A 24,997-nucleotide genomic window follows, 5' to 3' on the forward strand; every position below is an offset into this window, starting at 1 on the left:
CAGGGGGGATGGTAGAATTCATATCTAAATTGTTCATGGCATATGGCTTTACTAAGTACTCTAAAAAAAAAAATTTGTTTAACATGCGCCAAACATAATCTACAGGGGAATATAAGACCAAAGAGAGGACAGTTCCCAAATCCACAATATCCATTCTAACACATTTGTATGGATTTCATTGAAGTTGTTTTTGCTTCCTAAGATATTAGGTATATGTATAAGGGTGTTCATTTGAATCTCAGAGTAGGTAAGAAAAAATTTGGTTTGAGACACTTGTCAGATAAACAAATGGTATCTGTGAATATTTCTGTGAGTAGAAGATGTTACAGATAATCAGCTCAGATCAATTACAAATCCTGCTGAAAAGGGTAACAACAAGTGTGACATAAAATGTACCCAGTAACTACATATTTCTATGTACCCTGTCCAGAGGGACAGAGAAGTTTTTCTTATATAAAGGTGTTTGTTTGTTTGTTTGATTTGATGTGCAGGACTTGTCAATGAACTGATAGGACCCAAAACCTGAGGGGTGATAGCATGAGATTGGTGATAGTATTATTTTCTTAGTTGAGACCCTATTGTTTAAATTGTCTGAGGTTTATAATTATAATGTATGTAAATATGCCACGGTATTGTGAATAACAACTTGAGGTGTTTTATGTGGAGTTATGAGGTGAAGGTCACTGGTTGTTGTCACTCATATGTAAGAAGTACATGGCAGCAATGAGAGCCCGGAGGTTATGTTACGTGGGTGTCTTTAGCTTTGAGAAGATGCTGCCCACAACCTATTATATCTGCAGGTGTAAAAGTCCCATTAGGACAGTAAGTGACAGTGCGACAATTATGACCAATATGTACCATGGTAGGAGACGTTTGGATTATTGCCAATATTAGTAGGTTTAGCAGTAAAGAATGCTAATAATATAGAGAAAGTGGCTGACAGATTGGATACTGTTACAGATTATGTGTTTGATGTTTTGAATGCTGCCCAAGGGGGCATTTGCCAAGTAGTTGGCTCAACCTGTTGGCACTGTATAGACCTTTTTGGCATTATGCAGGACAAGTATGACCGTAGAGCAAGCTAAGAAAATAAAGTCCGTAAGGGGGATAAGCCCTCTTTTAAGTACCTGGCTAGGGTACAAAATGTCCTCAAATAAACAAAAGGTGGGAAAAATGAAAGTGATTAAAATAATGTTTAGATAAATTTATTTTGTGCAGCAACCATCTTGTCTGGAGACCCCATCTTGTTCTTATGTAGTGAATAAGAAAGACATTGTTTCTTTAAGACAAGTATATTAATGCTGATTTCGTATGTTATTAAAATTAGTTATTTTTGACCTTAGTTCTCATGCGAAACTCAAAGGCAAGAAATATGGTTTAGTGATTATTGATGTATTCACCAAATGGTTAGACCATTTGTAATACCACAGTTACATCCATTCTCTAGGATGGATGAAGAGTTTGATTTTACACTTGCTGAATATATGGCAAAAATGCTAACCAACAAGGAAGTTTCTATCTCTAATTGTATTCCAGGTGACCCTGTACCTGAACCTGTGAAGCCAGGAAATTGGATATTATTTTCCTTGAAAAAGATTATATCAGGTTCTGCTTACCACACCTACGGCCGTAAAGATAGCCGAACATACCTCAGGGATACACTTATCACACTGTAAGGTAGTTAGGGAATTGCCACTATCCTCCTAGGCTATAAAAAACTGATTACAAAGGGTGGTCATTTATTAGAAGTGACTGGTCTCAAACTACAGCGAAGAAAACATCCAGAGCCTGGGAGGAGACAGGGCAAAATGTTATTAGTTATTCTAGGTATTCTATGGGGGTCCAAGGTGTCTCAACCAAAGGTATGGGATCACTGGGAAGCAGGGTCGGAGTATGATTCCCTAAATACTTAGCTTGGAGAGTTAAATATTTTAATTTCACTGAAGGTGAGACTGCAACATATGAAATAGATTTCTGCGCTGTGTTATAGATCAATGCAAGGATAGAAACGTAGCTTATAAACTAGCATATTCAGATAAATACATTTGTATTATCTATGTAAATACCCTAAATAAAAGGATAAGGGACTATATGCTATAGGTTTCAGGTACTGACGCTATAGGGATTTTTTTTTATTGAAGTTAAGAAAAAGGAGCCCCGAAGATAGACCTACCCTCTATAGTCTATCTGCCAACTTCACTTATGAAGATAAATTGACATTAGAAACAGTTTACAGTGATAAACATGAATGGTTAGCATGGATGAGATACACTGCAATCCAAAATAATAGAACTAACTGTATCGCTTGTGCAAAAGCTAGGCCACATCTGGCTACTATACATTTCAGGCTATCAGATAAGGAGAACCCACAAGGTCTGCAATGCATGTTATCTTTATATAATGCATCATATAATCCAGGTGATAAATTATGTAAGACATTCTCTTTATTGTACCTACCTGTGGGGAGAGATGAAATCCCTCCTTTAGTAGTGGCTTACCCAGGCAACTACACCTGCTTTCTGAGGAACGGGCAAGGTAAGAAAGTCGGGAACCTCACTGAAGAATTTTGTGACCGATAATGGTAATTACTCTTCTAATTGGTTTACCAACCAGACAAGGGCAAGGACTGATCTCTGGTGGCTAAGTGGAGAAAGGAAGGCCAAGTGGCACGGAATGCCATTCCACTTGTTTTTAGCACCTGAGTTTCAGAGAATGAGAAAATGCCCTGGAGACTATCTGAATCGCTATAAGTGGTCTATTCCTGGAGGTTCCTTTGACCATAGAATATACATAGATAAAGTAGTAGTACCCTACGGGGTGCCAAATGAGTTTAAGGCCCAAAATCAGATTGCATCAGGCTTCGAGTCTGTACTTTTCTGGTGGTCTATGATGAATAAGAATGTCGACTGGATTAATTATATTTATTACAATCAACAGAGATTTGTTAATTATGCCAGAGATGCAATAAAGGGCATTGCAGATCAGTTGGGACCTACATCTTTAATGACATGGTGAAATAGAATGGCCCTGGATATGTTACTAGCAGGAAAAGGGGGTGTTTGCAAAATGTTTGTATTTTCTGTTGTACTTTTATTCCCAATAATACAGCTCCTGATGGCAGTATTACCAAGGCATTGGAAGGACTCAATTCCTTGTCCCAAGAGCTTGCAGGAAAACTCCAGAATAAATGACATCTTCACCTCATGGAGTGAGGGGTAGTTTGGAAAATGGACTGGCCTGGTAACATCTGTACTCATGACCATTGCCGTTGTTGCCAGTATATTGACTGTTTGTGGGTGCGATACTCTGCTTAAGAGGATTAATCCAAAGGTTAATTGAGGCCTCAATGACAAAGACAATGTGCCAAGAGATTCAAAAGTAGAGAACCTGTCCTGGATATTTGATAGAACATTTCTTGATAAATTTACAACAGGGTGGAATGATATGAAAGTTTTATTTTAAATTTATACTTATTTGATGCAATGAAATTAAATATACTCTCAGTTATACAGAACTTCTTAGGAAATGTTTTAGCTGTTAAAGTTTTAAATATGCTTTGCTTTCAAGTCTGGGACAGTTGATATTTCTCAATAAAGTCAGATGCAATTTAGGGAAGTTCAACTTTATCCCAGTTTCAGTTGTAAGTGTCAAAATATGCTATATGAAGCAAAACTGCATTAGACTAGTATTTTGTGAAAGATATTCACTGTCATGTGCAAGATGTCATCTGCTTGTGGTTAAAGTCTATATAAGTCAGAGCTTATGTAATGAAGTCAGACATTCGTCTCCACACCGGTGTGAATAAAACTCTTATTGGAATGAAAACTTGAATCATTATTGATAAAGTATGGAAAATTCTTCTAACAGGAGCCTAAAAGAAAACGGCTCCAAAAACGTCCCAAGAAGTGTCCTGCACTTCTTTTGACGAGGGTGTAAATTTACGAGCCGTCTTTTGACAGCGACGTGTAAAATGACAGGTCGTCGGCACAGTACATAGTAAAGCCCATTGAAAGTAATGGGCAGATGTTTGCCGACGTATTGGAGCTGTTTTTTTCAGACGTAATTCGAGGCGTAAAACGCCTCCATTACGTCTGAAAATAGGTCGTGTGAACCCAGCCTTACAGTATATTGTAATAGTTCGGACTTTTACAGACGCAGTGATACCAATTTTGTGTATTTTTTACATTACTTTAGCGAAAAATTGGGAAAAAGGTTTTCTTTTGGACTTTAAATATTTATTTAACTTTTTTCCACTAATAATTCTATTAACTTTTTTTTTTTTTACACATTTTATTAGTCCCCCTAGGGGACTTGAACCAGTGATCATTAGATCACTGGTACAATACACTCCAATACTAATGTTTTGCAGTATATTGTAATTTTTACAGGCTCCTGTAACAGCGAGATCGTTGTTCCTGTCCGTTAGTCCCGAGTGTCAGCTGTAATACACAGCTGACACTCGCAGCGTATGGCACGGGCTCAGCGCGTGAGCCCGCTCCATACATCACCTCCCGCACCACGACATGCTATTAAGAACAGCAGATGGTGCGGAGTGAAAATTCTAATTTTCCAGTGATATACCATTTTAGTGCACAATATGTTGTGCCCAGTTTGGGGCACCGAAGACAAATACCTCATAAAATATTACTTGGGTTCTCTGAGGTGTGGCGATGCCATATCTGTGGACGTAAACTGCTGTTTGGGCACGCTGTAGGGTTCAGAAGGGAGGGAGTGGCATTTGGATTTGGAGAACAGATTTAGCTTGGAACTACTCTGTTTGGAGTTTTACTGGTATTTCAATTGATAATGTGGGGTATATGTAAGTTGTGCGGAGTACATCAGGGCATAATAAGAGGGTATAATAATGGGGTAAACACATAATAATCTGCAGATGTGGGGCCAGTGTCGCACTGATAAATGGTGCCAGATGTTATCTGCTTTTGGAACGCTCTGCACAATTTCTGTTGCTATATTCTGAGAGCCATAACTGGAGCTGTGTGAGGGCTTATATGTTGAGGGACAATCTGTGGTTTTCATTGGTACCATTTTGGGGTACATGCGTTTTCTTCTATCACTTTTTATTAAATTTTTTGGCAAGCAAGGCGACCAAAAACCATCAATTCTAACAAAGTTTTTTATTCTTTTCTTTTACGGCGTTCAACGTGGGCTATAAATGACAGTTGTACTTAAAGAGACTCTGTCACCACATTATAAGTGTCCTATCTCCTACATAAGGAGATGGGCGCTGTAATGTAGGTGACAGTAATGCTTTTTATTTTAAAAAACGATCTTTTTTCACAAAGTTAGGAGCGATTTAAGTTTATGCTAATGAGCTTTCTTAATGCCCAAGTGGGCGTACTTTTACTTTCGACCAAGTGGGCGTTGTACAGGGGAGTGCATGATGCTAACCAATCAGCATCATGCACTCCTCTCCATTCATTTACACTGCATTAGCGATATAGATATATCACTATGTGCAGCTACATACACAAACCCTAACATTACTACAGTGTCCTGATAATGAATACACATGACCATCCAGCCTGGACGTCATGTGTACTCAGAATCCTGACACTTCTGACTCTTTTTTTGTGAGATTCCGGCAAGTGAAACCAAATCTCGTTTAGCTCCGAGATCTCGCAAGATTTCGTATCCGTTGCTGGAATCTCACAAAAAAGAGTCAGAAGTGTCAGGATTCTGAGTACACATGACGTCCAGGCTGGATTTCATGTGTATTCATTATCAGGACACTGTAGTAATGTTAGGGCTTGTGTATGTAGCTGCACATAGTGATATATCTATATCGCTAGTGCAGTGTAAATGAATGGAGAGGAGTGCATGATGCCGATTGGTCAGCGTCAAGCACTCCTCTGTACAACGCCCACTTGGTCGAAAGTAAAAGTACGCCCACTTGGGCATCAAGAAAGCTCATTAGCATAAACTTAAATCACTCCTAACTTTGTGAAAAAAGATCGTTTTTTTAAATAAAAAGCATTACTGTGACCTACATTACAGCGCCCATCTCCTTATGTAGGAGACAGGACACTTATAATGTGGTGACAGAGTCTCTTTAATCTTCGGGTCGATACGATTACAGCAATACCATATATATATACACTACTGTTCAAAAGTTTAGGGTCACTTAGAAATTTCCTTATTTTTGCAAGAAAAGCACAGTTTTTTTCAATGAAGATAACATTAAATTAATCAGAAATCCACTCTATACATTGTTAATGTGCTAACTGACTATTCTAGATGAAAACGTCTGGTTTTTAACGCAATATCTACATAGGTGTATAGAGGCCCATTTCCAGCAACCATCACTCCAGTGTTCTAATGGTACATTGTGTTTGCTAACTGTGTTAGAAGGCGAATGGATGATTAGAAAACACTTGAAAACCCTTGTGCAATTATGTTAGCACCGCTGTAAACAGTTTTGTTGTTTAGAGGAGCTATAAAACTGACCTTCCTTTGAGCTAGTTGAGAATCTGGAGCATTACATTTGTGGCTTCGATTAAACTCTCAAAATGGCTAGAAAAAGAGAGCTTTCATGTGAAACTCGACAGTCTATTCTTGTTCTTAGAAATGAAGGCTATTCCATGCGAGAAATTGCCAAGAAACTGAAGATTTCCTACAACGGTGTGTACTACTCCCTTCAGAGGACAGCACAAACAGGCTCTAACCAGAGTAGAAAGAGAAGCGGGAGGCCCCGCTGCACAACTGAGCAACAAGACAAGTACATTAGAGTCTCTAGTTTGAGAAATAGACGCCTCACAGGTCCTCAACTGGCAGCTTCATTAAATAGTACCCGCAAAACGCCAGTGTCAACGTCTACAGTGAAGAGGCGACTCCGGGATGCTGGCCTTCAGGGCAGAGTAGCAAAGAAAAAGCTATATCTGAGACCGGCTAATAAAAGGAAAAGATTAATATGGGCAAAAGCACACAGACATTGGACAGAGCAAGATTGTAAAAAAGTGTTATGACAGACGAATCAAAGTTTGAGGTGTTTGGATCACACAGAAGAACATTTGTGAGACGCAGAACTGAAAAGATGCTGGAAGAGTCCCTGACGCCATCTGTCAAGCATGGTGGAGGTAATGTGATGGTCTGGGGTTGCTTTGGTGCTGGTAAAGTGGGAGATTTGTACAAGGTAAAAGGGATTTTGAATAGGGTAGGCTATCACTCCATTTTGCAACGTCATGCCATACCCTGTGGGCAGCGCTTTATTGGAGCCAATTTCATCCTACAACAGGACAATGACCCAAAGCACACCTCCAAATTATGCAAGAACTATTTAGGGAAGAAGCAGGCAGCTGGTATTCTATCTGTAATGGAGTGGCCAGCGCAGTCATCAGATCTCAACCCCATAGAGCTGTTGTGGGAGCAGCTTGACCGTATGGTACGCAAGAAGTGCCCATCAAGCCAATCCAACTTGTGGGAGGGGCTTCTGGAAGCATGGGGTGAAATTTCTCCCGATTACCTCAGCAAATTAACAGCTAGAATGCCAAAGGTCTGCAATGCTGTAATTGTTACAAATGGAGCATTCTTTGACGAAAGAAAAATTTGAAGGTGAAAATTATTATTTGAAATAAAAATCATTATTTCTAACCTTGTCAATGTCTCGACTATATTTTCTAGTCATTTTGCAACTCATTTGATAAATCTAAGTGTGAATTTTCATGGAAAACACAAAATTGTCTGGGTGACCGCAAACTTTTGAACGGTATTGTATATATATATATATATATATATATATATAGGTTTTGCAGCGTTTGCACAATAAAATCATTTTGTTTATAGAATTATAAGTTTTTTTGTGTCACCATAGAGCCATAACTTTTTTATTTTTCAGTCAAAAAAGCTGTGTAAGGACTTTGCGGGACGGTTTGTAGTTTTTATTGGTATTATTGTAGGGTACATGCGACTTTTTGATAACTTTTTATTGTATATTATGGATGGGGTGGTGACCAAAAAATAGTGATTCTGCAATGGTTTTTTACTTATTTTTTTTGCGGTGTTCACCGTGCAGGAAAAATAACATTATAGTTTCATAGTTTGGGTCGTTACGAACGCGGTGATACCAAATAAGTGTATTTTTTAGTGTTCATTTTTTTCCTGTAATAAAAGACTTTGGGGCAGTTCACACAAAATTTTCTTACAAGTTTTTTTGACGCAGAAACCGCGTCAGAAAACGCGCCAAAAAACATCCGAAAAAGCCTCCCATTGATATCAATGGGAGGCAAAGACGTTTTTTTCCCACGAGCGGAAAAACCGTCTCGCGGGAATAGGAAGGGACATGCCCTATCTTCGGGCGTTTACGCTTCTGACCTCCCATTGACATCAATGGGAGGCAGAGAAAGCGTATTTCGCAGTGTTTTTTTGTCCGCAGCGCTCAATGGCTTCGGGCAAAAAATGCAGCGAAAGTTGTGCAGGCAGAGCAAAATCTGCCTCAAAATTCCGATTTTTCGCCTGCATAAAACTCTGTGTGAACCCAGCCTTATTATAGAAAAAAAGCATTTTTTTGTTTATGCAACTTATAACTTTAATTTTTAAACTTTTATAAAACATTTTTATTAACTTATTTATACTTTTTTATTTTATTTGTCCCACTAGGGGACTTGCAGCTCTGATCGCTAGCTACGTAGTGTAATGTATTCTAACTGTCATTGTGATGTGACAGTCACTCTGACAGGAAGCCTATGAGGACCAGCCTCTGGCTGGTCTTCATAGGCTTCCATTTATGGAAGCCTGGAGGCCATTCTCTGGCCTCCGGTTGTCATGGAAACCATCACCAGCCCCCGTGATTTCATGTGGGGGCCTGCGATCTGCTCTAAGCTCCTTAAATGCGGCACTCGTAATCGACCGCCGCATGTAAGGGGTTAACTGCCAAAATCAGAGGCGATGGGCCGCTGATTGGCAATGGGGAATGCAGGGCAGACACGCTGCAGTTAACCGCCACCGCAGTTTAGCGTCCCGCCGGTTAACTGTCAAGGTACAAACGTAACTGCACATCAAGCTGCGCATAGTTACTGCTCACCTTGACGTGCAATTACAGCAAGGGGCGGTAAGGGGTTAAGAAAGATATGTGGACAGAATTTTTAATACATGTATATTAGAAAACAACTCTAGTGGAAAATAAAAAAAATTATAAAAACTGGACAACCTTTAACAAATTGACAAACCCTTTTGATGACGTATCCATTAAATGGATACCACTGTATCCAATGGGTGAAGGATGACACTTTTAGGCATCCGTCACAGCCATAATTTAAGGTACAGGTCATGAGCTTGTCCGGGCATATACGTCAAATTTAAGCCAAAAAACGGGATGTGTACAGGGCCTTACATTTAATTAATGAAACCAAAATTAAACTCATTATACATTCCCTTTAAATAAACAAAATCATGACATAAAATTACATGTATCACACTTTTCCAGACAAACGAAGGCGGGATTTACACGAGCGTGTGCGTTTTTTCGCACGCAAAAAACGCTGCGTTTTGCATGCGCAAAAGGCACTTAAGAGCTCCGTGTGTCATCACATAGGATGTGCAGCTGCGTGATTTTCGCGCAGCCGCCATCATTATGACACTGTTTGGATGTTTATAAACAGAAAAGCACTTGGTGCTTTTCTGTTTCCAAACATACTTTTTACTGCTCTTGCGCGAAACACGCGCGTCCCACGGAAGTGCTTCCGTGTGGTGCGCGTGATTTTCACGCGCCCATTGACTTCAATGGGTGCGTGATGCGCGAGCAACGCACAAATATAAGACATGTCGTGCTTTTCACTCAGTGGACATACGCTGCGTGAAAATCACGGACTGTCTGCACGGCCCCATAGACTAACATAGGTCCGTGCGACACGCGTGAAAATCCCGCGCGTTGCACGGACGTATTACACGTTCGTGTAAATAAGCCCTAAGAAAACTAAATAAAAAAATTGCTGTCATCAACACCAACAAACAATCTGCACAAGCTGGTTTGTAAGTGGCTACTGGATGTAGATAAGATTTATCAAGGTATGGCTCAAATTTATGCAGTCTAAGGGTACGGCCTAACGTGACGGAATTGCTGTGGAATTCCGCTGCGGACAGTCCGCAGTGGAATTCTTCAGCGGCCGCTTTTTAAATTTCTTTCTATCCATTTTTAGGCAAGTTAGTTCAGACATTGCGGAAAACTCCTCTGCGGACCATAGGCTGTGGTGCGGAATTTTCCCTCCGCAGCATGCACTGTCTGTTGCTGAGAAGCGGAATTTCACTGCGGATTTCAGCCTTTGCAATGCAAAAACTGAAATCTGTGGCAAGTCCGCTGTGTTTTCTGCAACGTCTGAATTACCTGTCAAATATGCAAATGTTGGTGCAGATTCGTTGCGTAATTGCCCCAAATCTGCACCAACATTTGCAGCGGAAAAACTCTGCCACGTCTGGCCGTGCCCTTATTATTTCTGAGAAAATAAAGAGACTTGGAAGTACAGTTCAGTCCTGGAGTATGTTGCCATAACCCAGGGGTCTCAAGCACGTGGCCTGCGGGCCGCATGCGGCCCCTGGGGCTGTCATCTGCGGCCCGCGGGACACAGAGCCGCTAGTATCGGCTCTGCTCCGAGACTCTGGAATTCCCTGACATCGCTGTCCACATATGAACAGCGATGTCTGGGGCTTCCCCAGAGCCGGAGTCCCGGGCAGAGCGCTGGTGTCGGCTCTGCTCCGGGACTCTGTGGAATTCCCTGACATCGCTGCCCATATATGGACAGTGTGTCAGGGTCTTGCCCAGAGCGGAGCAGAGCGCTGGTGTCGGCTCTGCTCCTGGACTCTGTGGAATTCCCTGACATCGCTGTCCACATATGAACAGCGATGTCTGGGGCTTTCCCAGAGCCGGAGTCCCGAGCAGAGCGCTGGTGTTGGCTCTGCTCCGGGACTCTGTGGAATTCCCTGACATCGCTGCCCATATATGGACAGTGTGTCAGGGTCTTGCCCAGAGCGGAGAAGAGCACTGGTGTCGGCTCTGCTCCTGGACTCTGTGGAATTCCCTGACATCGCTGTCCACATATGAACAGCGATGTCTGGCGCTTCCCCAGAGCCGGAGTCCCGAGCAGAGCGCTGGTGTCGGCTCTGCTCCGGGACTCTGTGGAATTCCCTGACATCGCTGTCCACATATGAACAGCGATGTCTGGGGCTTCCCCAGAGCCGGAGTCCCGGGCAGAGCGCTAGTACAGGCTCTGCTCCGGGACTCTGTGGAATTCCCTGACATCGCTGCCCATATGTGGACAGTGTGTCAGGGTTTTCCCCATAGTGGAGTCCCGGGCAGAGCGCTAGTATAGGCTCTGCTCCGGGACGCTGCGGAATTCTCTGACATATCTGCCCATATATGGACAGTGTGTCAGGGTCTTCCCCAGAGCGGAGTCCCGGGCAGAGCGCTAATATCGGCTCTGCTCCGTGACTCTGGGGAAGCCTCTGACATCGCTGTCCAAACATCGACAATGATGTCAGGGGCTTCCCCAGAGCAGGAGTCCCAGTGATGTCAGGAGCACAGCTGGAGTCCCAGGAAGAGCCTACTAGCGCTCTGCCTCGGACTCCAGCTCTGGGGTTGCCCCTGACATCTCTGTCCATATATGGACAGTGATGTCAGGAGCAGAGCTGGAATCCCAGGCAGAGTGCCAGAAGTGGCTCTGCTCCGGGACTCCAGCTCTGGGCAAGCCCCTGACATCACTGGGGCAGCCTCTACAGAGGGCACTGGGGCAGCCTCTACAGAAGGCACTGGGGCAGCCTCTACAGAGGGCACTGGGGCAGCCTCTACAGAGGGCACTGTGGCAGCCTCTACAGAGGGCACTGTGGCAGCCTCTACAGAGGGCACTTTGGAAGCCTCTACAGAGGGCACTGTGGCATTATCTACAAGTGGGTGTGTGGCAGTATCTAAAGAGGACACTGGCATTATCTAGGGGTGTGTTGCATTATCTACAGAGGGCACTGTGGCCTTATCTACAGAGGGTACTGTGGCCTTATCTACAGAGGGCACTGTGGCCTTATCTAGGGGTGTTTTGCATTATCCACAGAGGGCACTGCGGCAGCATCCACAGAGGGCACTGCGGCAGCATCCACAGAGGGCACTGCGGCACTATCTAAAAAGGGGCTGCCCAATCTTGACATGTGTGCTAACTGAGCCGCCGGACTGCATTTAGCGACACTTAAACTGGAAAGCTGGATTGTTGAAATAAGCACGTGGAGAAATATCTCAAATTTTAAACCTAGCGCTATTATTATAGTAATGTATTATTATTATTATTATTATTATAGTAATATAGTGTTATAGTAGTTCAAATAACTAATTGATTAACAATAATTTTGTATTGTATCAAATTTGAAAGTAATGCGGCCCGTCAACTTCCCATTTTTTCTATATGCGGCCCACTTACCCGGCCGAGTTTGAGACCCCTGCCATAACCTATTCCATCTTAATCCCTGAAAGTACTGGTACTTGTATATGTTACATTTTTATTTTCATTCGTTTTACTTATTATTTAAAGCAGCTCAGAACTGGCAGACTTTGCAGGAGCCACAAGGGTTTTTGATTCCTTTTGATTTGTGAAGGTGTTTGTTAGTTATTTTGGATTTGACCCAGACTGTTTTCTGATTCTGCCTTGCGTTCCCTGTCTGCCATGTATCTGTTTTAATGTATTTTGCTTGAACTCTTCCAGCCCTGACCTCGGATTTGTACAGCCATGCTTATATTTATAGATTCTAGTACTATACATCATAAATACCAACTGATAGCAGTCAACCTTTTCTTTTGGAGACTACTCTGGGGACCTAAACTGCAACGCCACTTCTTTTTAAGAAATAGGGAATGAAAAAACAATTTTTTATATAAATGGAAACCCTTTTTTTTATATAATATATAAACAACACTTACAATGAAACTGATCGAGAAACACCCATGTTAACACACTTGTTAAAGGAGTTACCCGAGTTGTTACCCGAGTACTCACCTATTATTTCCCTTAGAAATGAAGGGCTAATGCTCTGGCGGTCCTCCCAGTATTTGTTAACATGCGGGAAGCATGTGACTGCTGCAGCTAATCAGAGACCTCAGTGATGTATTCCTGGCATGAACGCTCAGCAATGGGTGCCATGATGCCAGGAACACGACAAGTCACTACTGAGCCTCTGATTGGCTGCAGTGGTCATATGCTGCATGTAAATAAGCACCAGTAGGACCACTGGAGCGTCAAGGCTGGATTGCCATGGAAAAGGATATGTGAGTACTAATTATTTTTATTCTAGAACGTCTGCAGCCTTTTGTACAAAATGTTAACAACCGGATAAAGCATTTAACTGTATTTTAGCAAATCAAAAGTATTTAAATTATCTATCATACCTGTTACTAGTTCTCTGATTTCTAAATCAGTGGTCTTCCGAAGTAGTCGTACTAACGCTGGAATACCACCACAATTTTTCAGCGCAATTTTGTTATCATCATTTGCTTTTCCATAAACCAAGTTCCTCAGTGCTCCACAGGCACTTCGATGAACATCTGTCATCCGATGATCCAGGAGATCTACTAATAATTGAATTCCACCTTGTCTTCGTATCTGTAATGTATATTAACAGAAGAATTAATTTTCAAATGAGAAGTAAAGCAGACGTGAGGGAGGTTTGTTATATTCACACAAATATGTCATGAGTTTGCCTACAGTATACAGACTATCATGTAGGTGCTGAAACTGATGGAATAGTTGGAGGATTGAGAAGAAAGTAATTTAACATATTTTTAGGACCAGGCCAGTTTTCGGCAAAAGAAATTGTAAGGGTATGTTCACACGGCCTATTTACGGACGTAATTCGGGCGTTTTTGCCCCGAATTACGTCTGAAAATAGCGCCTCAATAGCGCTGACAAACATCTGCCCATTGAAAGCAATGGGCAGACGTTTGTCTGTTCACACGAGGCGTATATTTACGCGCCGCTGTCAAATGACGGCGCGTAAATAGACGCCCGCGTCAAAGAAGTGACCTGTCACTTCTTTGGCCGTAATTGGAGCCGTTATTCATTGACTCCAATGAATAGCAGCGCTAATTACGGCCGTAATTGACGCGGCGTTCAAGCGCCTGCACATGCCGGTACGGCTGAAATTACGGGGATGTTTTCAGGCTGAAATATCCCCGTAATTTCAGCCGTAACGGACGCCCTCGTGTGAACATACCCTTATGTTTAACACATAGAAAAGTAATATTTTAATGTGACATAACCTCTTTAAGCCCTTAGTGAACGAAAACACGCAATTTCACAGTGGTCACTAAGGGCCTTATTCGAATACATACACCTTTTCACGGCGTCTCGGAATAAGCTCTAATGGCTGTAATCGCAGTTTACTCAGATTGCAGCCATTTAACCACTTAGATGCTGCGGTCAATAACAACCGATGTGTCTAAGTGTTAACAGAGGGAGGGGCTGCCTCTGTCACCTATTGGTGGCCAGCGATTGTGATCGAGCGCCGCCGATGGGTTGCTATAACAGCTAGTGGCCTAGTATAGGCCCCCCAGGCCTGCCCTGGCGATATGCCTAATAGGCCATGCCTGAGGCATGGTCTAATAGAATGCCTGTCAGTTTTACACTGATAGTACACCAAAGCATTATTGCCTAAGTATACCAAAGAATTATAGAAGCGATCAAAAGATTGTCGCTTCAAGTCCCCTAGTGGGACAAAAAAAATAAAATAATCTGAAATAAAAAGAATTAAAAAACAGTGCAAAGTAAAAAAAAAAATGAAACCATTTTTACATATAAAGCGTAGAAAAAAGAAAAGCACACATATATGGTATTGCCGCGATCGTAACAAACGGAATCTTAAGGTTAACATGTTATTTAAAACGCAAGGTGCACAAAAAAAATGCAAAGTACAACGGTGGCATTGCTTTTTTTCCATCTCTTCTCTGTATAACATGTAATAAAAGTTAATCAAACAGTCCCATGTACCCCAAAATGGTACCAATGAAAACTATATTTTGTCCCGCAAAAAACAAGCCCTTACGTGAATACATCGATGGAAAAATAAAAAAGTTATAGCCCTTGGAATGCAATGATGCAAAAACAAATTATTTTCTTTTAAATGTCTTTTTATTGTGCAAAAGTAAAGTCTTTTTATTGCGCAAAAACATAAAAAAAAGAAAATATCCATATTTGGTATTGCCATAATTGTATTGACGCACAGACTAAAGGTAACATGTTATTTATTCCGCACGGTGAATGGAATAAATTTAAAACACAAAAAATAAAAAGGCAGAATTGCTGTTTACTTTTCATTCATCCCAAAAAAAAATGTTAATTAAAGTTCATCAATAAAGTACAAGTACCTCAAAATGGTACCAACTCATCCTGCAAATAAACATGCCCTCATACAGCCATGTACACTACCGTTCAAAAGTTTAGGGTCACTTAGAAATGTCCTTATTTTTGCAAGAAAAGCACAGTTTTTTTCAATGAAGATAACATTAAATTAATCAGAAATACACTCTATACATTGTTAATGTGCTAAATGACTATTCTAGCTGCAAACGTCTGGTTTTTAATGCAATATCTACATAGGTGTATAGAGGCCCATTTCCAGCAACCATCACTCCAGTGTTCTAATTGTACATTGTGTTTGCTAACTGTGTTAGAAGGCTAATGGATGATTAGAAAACACTTGAAAACCCTTGTGCAATTATGTAACAGTTTTGCTGTTTAGAGGAGCTATAAAACTGACCTTCCTTTGAGCTAGTTGAGAATCTGGAGCATTACATTTGTGGGTTCGATTAAACTCTCAAAATGGCTAGAAAAAGAGAGCTTTCATGTAAAACTCGACAGTCTATTCTTGTTCTTAGAAATGAAGGCTATTTCATGTGAGAAATTGCCAAGAAACTGAAGATTTCCTACAACGGTGTGTACTACTCCCTTCAGAGGACAGCACAAACAGGCTCTAACCAGAGTAGAAAGAGAAGTGGGTGCCCCCGCTGCACAATTGAGCAACAAGACAAGTACATTAGAGTCTCTAGTTTGAGAAATAGACGCCTCACAGGTCCTCAACTGGCAGCTTCATTAAATAGTACCCGCAAAACGCCAGTGTCAACGTCTACAGTGAAGAGGCGACTCCGGGATGCTGGACTTCAGGGCAGAGTGGCAAAGAAAAAGCCATATCTGAGACTGGCTAATAAAAGGAAAAGATTAATATGGGCAAAAGCACACAGACATTGGACAGAGGAAGATTGGAAAAAAGTGTTATGGATAGACTAATCGAAGTTTTGAGGTGTTTGGATCACACAGAAGAACATTTGTGAGACGCAGAACAACTGAAAAGATGCTGGAAGAGTGCCTGCCAGCATCTGTCAAGCATGGTGGAGGTAATGTGATGGTCTGGGGTTGCTTTGGTGCTGGTAAAGTGGGAGATTTGTACAAGGTAAAAGGGATTTTGAATAAGGAAGGCTATCACTCCATTTTGCAACACCATGCCATACCCTGTGGACAGCGCTTGATTGGAGCCAATTTCATCCTACAACAGGACAAGGACCCAAAGCACACCTCCAAATTATGCAAGAACTATTTAGGGAAGAAGCAGGCAGCTGGTATTCTATCTGTAATGGAGTGGCCAGCGCAGTCACCAGATCTCAACCCCATAGAGCTGTTGTGGGAGCAGCTTGACCGTATGGTACGCAAGAATTACCCATCAAGCCAATCCAACTTGTGGAAGGGGCTTCTGGAAGCGTGGGGTGAAATTTATCCCGATTCCCTCAGCAAATTAACAGCTAGAATGCCAAAGGTCTGCAATGCTGTAATTGCTGCAAATGGAGCATTCTTTGACGAAAGCAAAGTTTGAAGGAGAAAATTATTATTTCAAATAAAAATCATTATTTCTATCCTTGTCAATGTCTTGACTATATTTTCTAGTCATTTTGCAACTCATTTGATAAATATAAGTGTGAGTTTTCATGGGAAACACAAAATTGTCTGGGTGACCCCAAACTTTTGAACGGTAGTGTAGATGGAAAAATAAAAAAGTTATGGCTCTTTAAATCCAACCATGAAAAAACAAAAAAAAATTGCTTGGTCATTATAGGGATATAGCAACATTTATGACATATCCACAGGATATAATGTAATTCTCAGCAAATACATGGTTGATCAGCAGCACACGTCTCCCAAATTTCAATCAATATATTCTTTTATTGGTCAAACATCCAGTAGAAAATGGCAACGTTTCGAACCGTGACAAGTGGAGGGTCTTTCTCAAGCCTCAGGCTGTTCAACCATGCTTTTGCTGAGGATTACATTATCTCAGACTGGGTTTGTCTGATTTTACAGCGTGACACCGCTCCTGATATCAGGATTTGTGCTGCTTCGAATACTTTATCTTTTGGATATCCACAGGATATGTCATAAATATAAGATGATGCGGGTCCCATCTCTGGGACCCGCACCTATCTCTAGAACGGGGTCCCCTAAACCCCGTTCTAGCTTTTTGTGCTCACGCTGCCTACGCTGTTTCCATAACTCCCATAGTAGTGAATAGCAGTTACGGAAGCAACATAGCATGCGAGCTACGCTGTTTCCGAAACTACTATTCAATTCTATAAAAGTTAAGTAAACAGCGTAGCTCAGCAAGTCACGCTGTTTTCGTAACTCCCAACCATGTATTCAGTAAGAGGCCGGTAGGCAGCATAAAAAGCTAGAATGGGGTTTAGGGGACCCCGTTCTAGAGATAGGTGCGGGTCCCAGAGGTGGGACCCACATCTATCTGACATTTATCCACAGGATATGTCATAAATGTTCCCCATGGGAAATTGGCCCTTCATTAAAGAGTTAGGTACCTGAAGGACTTTTTCTTTTTTTTCCTCTCTGTATTTCAGAAGTCAAAGATTAACATTATTTTCAACATCATCCTTAGGGTTTTTTTTAGGCCTTTTGTTTTTCTTGATAAATTGTAGATTCTTTAGGCAATATTCAATGTACAACTTTTGTAGCATTTAATTTATATTAACATTTAAAATGAGTAAGAAGCTAAAAAAAACAATAATTATTTTTACAATGTTCACTACAAATCATAAAAAAGAGCATTATTGTATAGTTGTTATAGTTATGTGGATACCACATTTATGTCTTTTTTAATGAGATCATTTTTTATTTTGTTTTATAAACATTTACGACAAGGAAACATTGTAATCATTTATCTATAGATACTTCTTCCCAATACCACCTCAACCTTGGGCAATTCCACATACTGTGGAGCAGCTACTACAACCTATTTGTACATCCAGAAAAGAATATATCCTTCGCCTATAATGTTAATCGTGTTTCATAATAGAATACGAGGAAAAGGAAATAGAAGTATAACCAAGTAAAGACTTGGTGCATTGACCTATTGATTATATATATATATATATATCCTACAAATAAGGTCAATTAACACAGAATATTTTTAGAAAAATACAAAATATACTTTATTGTTACATATATTTAAACAAACAGATTAAAACTGAATCATACAGTGCAATACCAAGGTGTCTATCAGGGCAAGAATCACATGGATATCGACAAATATAGTATATAGCCACAAAAGATATAGCCACAAAAAATATATGTATATCAAAATATATATCAAAATAAATGCAAAATTGTTATGGGCAATATCCCCATGCATGTATTCAAAAGAGACCAGGGTCAAAACATGAGAATGTTGTAAAAGCATAACAGGTTATCTAAGTAGCAAGAAAAAACTCAATGGTAAATATGCTGTTTGCAATGAAAGAGTAATCTGACCTGTCAAGGTAAAGATGTGGATAAAGTAAACCTACCCATATTACTGCTCCTGCACCGTGGAGACACCAAACCCGATGCGCCTTTCGGCCCCCGGTCATTGATGAACAGTGTTAAACCAAGTTAAACTTAGCAAAACTTAACAACGAACATGTGATATTTGCACACAACAATATGTCATCGTAAATTGAATGTTTAATAGATTGACGAACATGAAATGTTAAACCTCCAGATTTCTCCATTATAAAGTTGCACAGCGATGGGACCCTCCAAACATTGTGTTATTAGTCTCTTCTAGAACCTCAAAAGATCAGTGGAGAGGCCTGCTCTCAGTGATCTCTGGGAAGAGAGAGCCAAAGGGGACGCCATCCACCCTCCCCATATCTTATGGAATTTTTGGGGGCAGCCTCTATGAGAATACACCAGTCTTTCATAGGGGATTGTTGTGTTCATCAGTCTCTTCCATTGACCCAAGGTTGGGATTTTATCACCCATCCGAGTGCAATGGCTTTATGAGCAAAAAGCAAAAACTCTCTAAGAAAAATTCTAGTATGATGTGGCCATAACGATTCATCTAAGACCCCAGGAGGCACACCTCCCAGTATAGATGTCAATTGCGTAGTTATCTCTTTCCAAAATTAGTTAACATATGGACATTCCCAAGCCATATGCTAGAAGTCAGCTTGTGTTTTAGAGCATCTGTGACATCTAGTGTGTGGGATGCTCCCCATTTTATGGAGTCGAAGTGGAGATAAGTAACATAAGTGCAGAAAGTATAATTGAGTCATGCGATTGTTAACCGCAATAGAGACATAGAGTGGGGATATCAGTGCCTCCTCCCAATCCTCCAAAGACATACCAGGAACAAGTATTTTCCACTTGGTCTCGGAGGCTAACTGAGTGGATTTCAATCTATTTCCCAAAAGATATGTGTATAAGGCTGAAATAATGCCCCTGGGACCTTGTGATATAAAAATTCCAATTAAGGGGTAATCAAACATGGGGCACGATGCAATTGCGAACTGACTGCCTATAGCATGTCTCAGTTGCAAATATCTATAAAATGAAGTACGTGGTACATGAAATACCTCTTGTATTTGTGTGAAGGATCTAAGATTCCCTTCGCTGTACAGGTCCCCCAGAGTCTTAACACCATATGAAGTCCAAATCATATCCCCTTCAACACGGGAGAGATGAGGGAACATAGGATTTCCCCATAGAGGTATCGTAGAATGAAGGTCATTATAATGAGGTAATTCCTTAATAGCTTTCAAAACCTGAATGGCCAACCTCTGAAGCAACAGCAAACGACGAGGAAAAAGGCTTGGTCTCTCCAATACCGGCCACAATGTGCTCATCTTTAAATAATGTGCTAGGTAATATTCCGCACTAGCCGGAGTGATAGGCAACGTCCATCCATGGAGAAAACGGAGCTGACCAGCTAAAAAATATAAATAAAAGGCCGGAAGGGACATACCCCCCAGTGTTTTTGGCCTTTGTAAGATACTCACAATTAATTTATGTCCGGATTTCCCCCATATAAATTAAGTTAATAAGAATTGTAGTTTGGAAAAAAAGGATTTAGGAATGGGACCCACAGCATGTTCAAGAAGGTACAACCCCTTCGGGAGAAGTATGATTCTAACTAAATTGATACGTCCGGGTACAGATAAAGGCAAGGATCCCCATACTCTACATTTGCATTCCGTGTAGTCTAGCAGAGGGTAAATATTTTTTGCGTGAGATTTATTAGCATGTTTAGTAATATAGATTGTTCTGTCCTCGCCAGCTAGTCCAGTTATTTACGTAATAATACCTCTTTTTTGTGTATGATTACCAGTACAGATATTGCAATTGCCTATTCTTGTACCCCATCTATATTGTATTGTATGGTTATAGCACCATCTACTGGTGGTTTTGTGTATTCCTAGATTGTAGTTCTCTATATATTATGGGAAAGCTCCTGAGGCATTGTGGGTTATTTCCTGTTCCTGTTTGTGTATGAGTAGCAGCCATTTTCCTCATCATGCCAGTTCTACCTCAAGTTCAGTGCCAACAGCCTGTTCTAAGCATAGTCGGTAAGATCAATATCTATATGTTATATCTTGTGGTTCACTGTATGTTTTGCTGTATCAGATATCACATTGTCAGCTTGCAGTATTACCTCATGTTATATTGTGTGTGTGAGCAGATTATCTGTATCCTATGCACTGTACAGTTGATATATTCTGAATACTACTGTTATTTCATCCTATAGTTTCACCCTTTCCTGTCTACCAGCAATAAAGAGAAAGATTTCACAGTTTCACAGACTTTTTCTTAAGAAGACAGGGGGTTTAGCTACATGTCAGATTACACACCGTGCTAACGTGTATGAGGACAGAATATAGATGCCTAGGTATTTAAAAACCTCTACCACCGGCAGATTATATACGGAGGGCCAATCTGAAGCCAATAACTGCATCAAAGCCGATTTGCTCCAGTTTATATGGAGGCCTGGGAATGGAGAAAAATTCATCCATAAGGTGAATAGCCCTATGCAGGGAAATATGTGGGTGTGCCATGAATAAAATAAGGTCATCTGCATATAACCAAACACGATCTTCCCTCTCTCCTAAAGAAACACCACGAAATACAGTGACCTGTCTCAATCGGAGTGCCAAAGGTTCCATCACCAATGCAAACAGTAACGCCGATAGGGGACATCCCTGACGGGTACCTTGTCCCAAATCCAAAAAAGTAGAGCATTAACCATTGATTAACAGGTTGGCCACTTAATTAATTGAGGACCAAAACCAAATTTCTGTAGTACTGCAAACAAATATGGCCATTCAACTGAATAAAAAGCTTTGGCTGCATCAAGGGAAGCCAAGGCCCACTTTTTTTTATTATCGGCTTTACCCAAATGAGAGATGATTTGTACTCTGCGGATGTTGTCTGTGGTACCATTTCCTGGCATAAAGCCGGATTGGTCAGGGTAAATGATGCTGAGGATAGCTGAGTTAAGACGATTAGCTAATATTTTGGTTAGTATATTATAATCTACGTTTAATAATGAGATGGGTCTGTATGAGCCGCTTTCTAGGGGATTTTTATCAGGCTTTAAGAGCACCACGATAGTAGCCTCATAAAGAGTCTGGAAGTCTTGTCGAGTCCTGAGCTTCCTTAAACATATTTAGGAGAAGTGGCCCTACTTTGTCAGAGTATCTAGAATAGACCTCTATTGGGAGGCCACCCTGGCCAGGAGATTTGCCATTAGCCATGTCTGAAATAGCTTGGTCTATCTCCACCAAAGTGATATCTGAGTCTAAAAGCTGATTATCAATCTCCGATAGCTGGGGAAAGGATATCTCATTTAAGTATGATTGAAGTTCTGCCGAGGAGTTGGTATAATGGGTCGATTAAAGCTGATCGTAAAAGTCCCTGAATCTATTCAGGATTAGGTCATTATTAGAGATGAGCGAACCGGGACAACCGAACCCGGTTTCGGTCCGAACTTCCGGAAAAGTTCGGTTCGCAGCGAATCCGAACTTCACCGGGTTCGGCCGAACCCGTTTTGACCGAACCCGGCTACATTTTGGCACCTGCCACATGTTACATCTAAAATGGAGGATTTCACAAGATCACCTGACATCAGGCTACCCCATAATGCCTTGCAAACGGCTCTCCCAGCCAATCGGGAGGCAGCATAGGGGCGGGCTCAAGCCTGCAATAAAAGTCTATGCACGGAGCTCAGCGGCCATTTTACAGACAGGAGCTGTAGGGATAGCATCTCTGTGCAGTAAGGGAAAGCTTTAGGAATCTAAAAGGCAGGAATCCAGCAATCGAAGGGGCTCATCTACTACTCACTACTCGGCCAGTGTGTGAATACGCTTTTATAAGGGGCTCATCCCCGTTGCATCCAACTTGCAATACAGGCAGGCTTTGTAGTACTACAACGCCCAGCATTCCCTGAGTCAGTGCACAGTGGCTAATAGAAATTCTCATTCATTGCCATTTGGCAAGCCAGTGTCAGTGTGTGAATACGCTTTTAGAAGGGGCTCATCCCCGGCCGTTAACATAACAAACAAATAACAATACAACTTGCAATACAGGCAGCCTTTGTAGTAGTGGTAGTAGTAGTACTACAAGGCCCAGCATTCCCTGAGTGCACTGCGGCGTGGCTGATAGAAATTCTCATTCATTGCCATTTGCCAAGCCAGTGTCAGTGTGTGAATACGCTTTTAGAAGGGGCTCATCCCCGGGCGTTAACATAACAAACAAATAACAATCAAACTTGCAATACAGGCAGCCTTTGTAGTAGACGTAGTACTACAACGCCCAGCATTCCCTGAGTGCACCGCGGCGTGGCTGATAGAAATTCTCATTCATTGCCATTTGCCAAGCCAGTGTCAGTGTGTGAATACGCTTTTAGAAGGGGCTCATCCCCGGCCGTTAACATAACAAACAATCCAACTTGCAATACAGGCAGCCTAGTAGTACTACAAGGCCCAGCATTCCCTGAGTGCACTGCGGCGTGGCTGATAGAAATTCTCATTCATTGCCATTTGCCAAGCCAGTGTCAGTGTGTGAATACGCTTTTAGAAGGGGCTCATCCCCGGCCATTAACATAACAAACAAATAACAATCCAACTTGCAATACAGGCAGCCTTTGTAGTAGACATAGTACTACAACGCCCAGCATTCCCTGAGTGCACCGCGGCGTGGCTGATAGAAATTTTCATTCATTGCCATTTGCCAAGCCAGTGTCAGTGTGTGAATACGCTTTTAGAAGGGGCTCATCCCCGGCCCGTTAACATAACAAACAAATAACAATACAACTTGCAATACAGGCAGCCTTTGTAGTAGACGTAGTACTACAACGCCCAGCATTCCCTGAGTGCACCGCGGCGTGGCTGATAGAAATTCTCATTCATTGCCATTTGCCAAGCCAGTGTCAGTGTGTGAATACGCTTTTAGAAGGGGCTCATCCCCGGCCGTTAACATAACAAACAAATAACAATACAACTTGCAATACAGGCAGCCTTTGTAGTAGTGGTAGTAGTAGTACTACAAGGCCCAGCATTCCCTGAGTGCACTGCGGCGTGGCTGATAGAAATTCTCATTCATTGCCATTTGCCAAGCCAGTGTCAGTGTGTGAATACGCTTTTAGAAGGGGCTCTGAAATGTCTGGGAAAAAAAAGGTTGTGAAAGGACGGGGTAGAGGAAAAAACACCCATGTCGTCTCCTCTTCCAGTCCAAATGTTGGATCTGTTGGTGCCAGACCCAGTACCAGCATTTGTGGCACAAGACATGTGCCCAGTTCCACTAGTAGCAGCCGCCATGTTCCTGCTGGTAGTAGTATCACCAAGCCAGACTTGTCCATCTCCTCCGGTGGGCGGGTTACTTTAGACAATACGGCCATTGTGGACTGGTTGGCTGGCTCGCGGTCATCTCAGCAGGAAGACTCTGACGATCTGGCTTCAAGCCAGGTTTCGTTGGATTCCAGATCCTCTACAGTTCCTTGGCACAGTGACAGTAGTAATATAGGTATTTCTAGCGTTTCCATTCCATCATCTATGTCTTCGCTCCCCCTTCCTAGCGGGAAGCCATCTTTCCTGAGAGTCCTAAGAGACATCTCCTCGGGTGCGAAGGAAGATACTGAACAACATAGTGATGATGATGATGATTTGTTTTCCGCGAGTCAGCCAACGGAGTGTGTTGCGGCGGAAGTGGAGGTGGAAGCGGTGTCCGAGACGCATAGCTGTGGTAGTGGGGGTGTTGGTGGTGGTAGCCGTGGTGGCAGACGCAGTAATGAGGGGGGGCATGCCCGCCATGATGTCACATCACATTCACAACACAGTGACAGAAGTGGCGGGGATGATGAGGAAGGCTATGATGATGATGTTGTTTTAGACAGGACGTGGGAACCAGGTGACGAGGTGATGACGGCGTCAGAGGAGGAGGGTAGTAGTGGCGGCACTGGCCGTGATAAACAGCCAAGCCGAGGTAGGGGCAGAAGTCAATCTGCAAAACGTTGCAGCGGTAGGGTCAGCTCAGGAGCCGGTGACGGCGACACTGATGCTTGTGTAGGCTCCCGAAAAAAGCCTGCCAGACAAGGGGCAAGCTCGGGTGGTGGTGGACGTGGTACTACCTCTTTACGGTACTCTGCCGTGTGGCAATTTTTCTGTACCTTCCCGGAGGACGAAAACATGGCACAGTGCCGTATCTGCAAG

The 24,997-nt window shown here is 42.0% G+C and overlaps 1 protein-coding gene across 4 annotated transcripts in view; it reads right to left on the reverse strand.

The window, feature by feature from the left end:
• CTNND2 (catenin delta 2) overlaps window positions 1–24,997 on the reverse strand; it is a 794,124-nt gene that overhangs the window by 358,796 nt on the left and 410,331 nt on the right. For all 4 annotated transcript variants that reach the window (XM_075826901.1, XM_075826902.1, XM_075826899.1 and 1 more), the window contains exon 11: window positions 13,373–13,586. In XM_075826901.1, the coding sequence (XP_075683016.1) occupies window positions 13,373–13,586 (214 nt within the window). The remainder of the gene's footprint in view (window positions 1–13,372; window positions 13,587–24,997) is intronic.

Source organism: Rhinoderma darwinii, chromosome 5 (genome assembly GCF_050947455.1).
Source record: "Rhinoderma darwinii isolate aRhiDar2 chromosome 5, aRhiDar2.hap1, whole genome shotgun sequence".
NCBI lineage: Eukaryota > Metazoa > Chordata > Amphibia > Anura > Rhinodermatidae > Rhinoderma > Rhinoderma darwinii.